Here is a 1,572-nt window from a genome sequence, read left to right on the forward strand (position 1 = left end):
AATATACTCTTTGCCTGAAACTCGGAATTGAAATGTCTGCAGGAAACAGCGGAGGGAGATGATTTTGCCGCTATGTCAGGAGATGAAAGTTACGAAGAGTGAGTACTTGTGAAATTGCTGAACCAGTAGTTACTGTACGAGCAAACCTTATTTTGTTTTTGTATCAAGCAGATTCTTGTCTGATCAATATGAATGAATTCAGTTTTTTTTTATAGTGCAAAAGAAAGGTGAAAGCAAGATAATGCAATATCCAAATATAAAAAAGTGGTGATTCTTGTCGTTAAGCTTTTGAAGAATACACTTGTTAGTAATAATTTCCAATACCGTAAATATAGAACATAGCTTCTATGATACTCCAATCTTCTACATGATTAATATTTATATGACATTAAAAAAAATATACATTCGTTGTTTTGCCTTGGCTACACAAATTACAATAGAACAAAATTTAAGGATCATGCAGCTCAATCTGTAGAAGAGTTTCACTGTGTCAAGGTCATGCTGAAGCAGCCAAATGACAGAAGAAGATAACAAACTTTATGCAAAATGAGGCAGCAGAAGCATGCGCCTTACCATTAAGCTTTTGAGGCGGAGAACTGAGTGTTCCTAATCAACCAATAATGGCCTCCAGATCCACTGCTGCCAATTAGTTGCATCTGTCTGATATCTCCACTTTGTGATTCTTCATTGTTTTGGGGTCTTATCCTCAGTAGCTTCTTGTTGGGCTCATTGGGTCGTAATCATAAGCTTCACCGGACTTGACAAACCGTCCTTTCACACGCCGTCTCACATCAGCCCTTTCTTTCCTAGAGACATACCTCACTCGCTTGTCAAACCTGTTTATACAAAATGTTAAAAATTAGCAATAAAAATCTTCACTGATGATGAATTTAATTCCTTTCCATGTGGTTGTATACTTACTTGCGAGCCTTCTTCTTTTCCTTGTAGCGCATAACAGCATTGTTACGTGTTGTGGCATGTGAGGAAGCAATAATGTCCTGTGCTGTTGGATGGCACCATGGTTGTGGCTCCCTTAAAAGCTGCTTCATCGATGATGCCCCACAATCTTGGAAATCTCCAGCATTACTTTCTCCCGTGATGCCAGAGAAGGATATATTCGAATGAGTAGGCTTTGATGAATAGCAAATTATTGGCTCCGTTCTACAAGTCATGAACGAATCTGCAGATGCATTATTGTTTACGGCAGGCTGCTGCATTTCGTTTCCTTTGTTTGAGCCCTGAATTGATAAAAACACATAAGAGCATAAGGATCACAGAAAAAAATCATCCTTAACGTTAGTAATACTAGTCTCTGATAGAAGAAGAAGGTTGACAAAACCTCAGGAGCTTCATCTTTCTCGAAAAGACTTCCAATTCCTCCGTGTTCGAAGAGATATCTTGATGAGTTGAAGGCTGAACCAAAGAGTTCTTCATAGTTCTCAAGAGCCAAGTCTACTTCATCTGTAATGAGATTTCCATTAAAGTCATCCTCGCATACTCCAAGCTCCTACAAACAGTACAATCATAAGAAACATTTAGACGCTAGTCTCTTTCAAGATTCTACCACAATAT

At 38.4% G+C, this 1,572-nt stretch overlaps 1 protein-coding gene across 1 annotated transcript in view; it reads right to left on the bottom strand.

The window, feature by feature from the left end:
* Positions 1-301: 301 nt before the first annotated feature.
* Positions 302-1,572, bottom strand: part of LOC9301698 (zinc finger protein CONSTANS-LIKE 10) — a 24,843-nt gene continuing 23,572 nt past the window's right edge. Inside the window, exons 2-4 of the mRNA XM_021015736.1 lie at positions 1,340-1,507; positions 922-1,238; positions 302-836 (exon numbers count right to left, since the gene is read on the bottom strand). Of these exons, the coding sequence (XP_020871395.1) occupies positions 707-836; positions 922-1,238; positions 1,340-1,507 (615 nt within the window). The 3' untranslated portion in view covers positions 302-706. The remainder of the gene's footprint in view (positions 837-921; positions 1,239-1,339; positions 1,508-1,572) is intronic.

This window comes from Arabidopsis lyrata (genome assembly GCF_000004255.2).
Source record: "Arabidopsis lyrata subsp. lyrata unplaced genomic scaffold ARALYscaffold_8, whole genome shotgun sequence".
Taxonomy (NCBI): Eukaryota; Viridiplantae; Streptophyta; class Magnoliopsida; order Brassicales; family Brassicaceae; genus Arabidopsis; species Arabidopsis lyrata.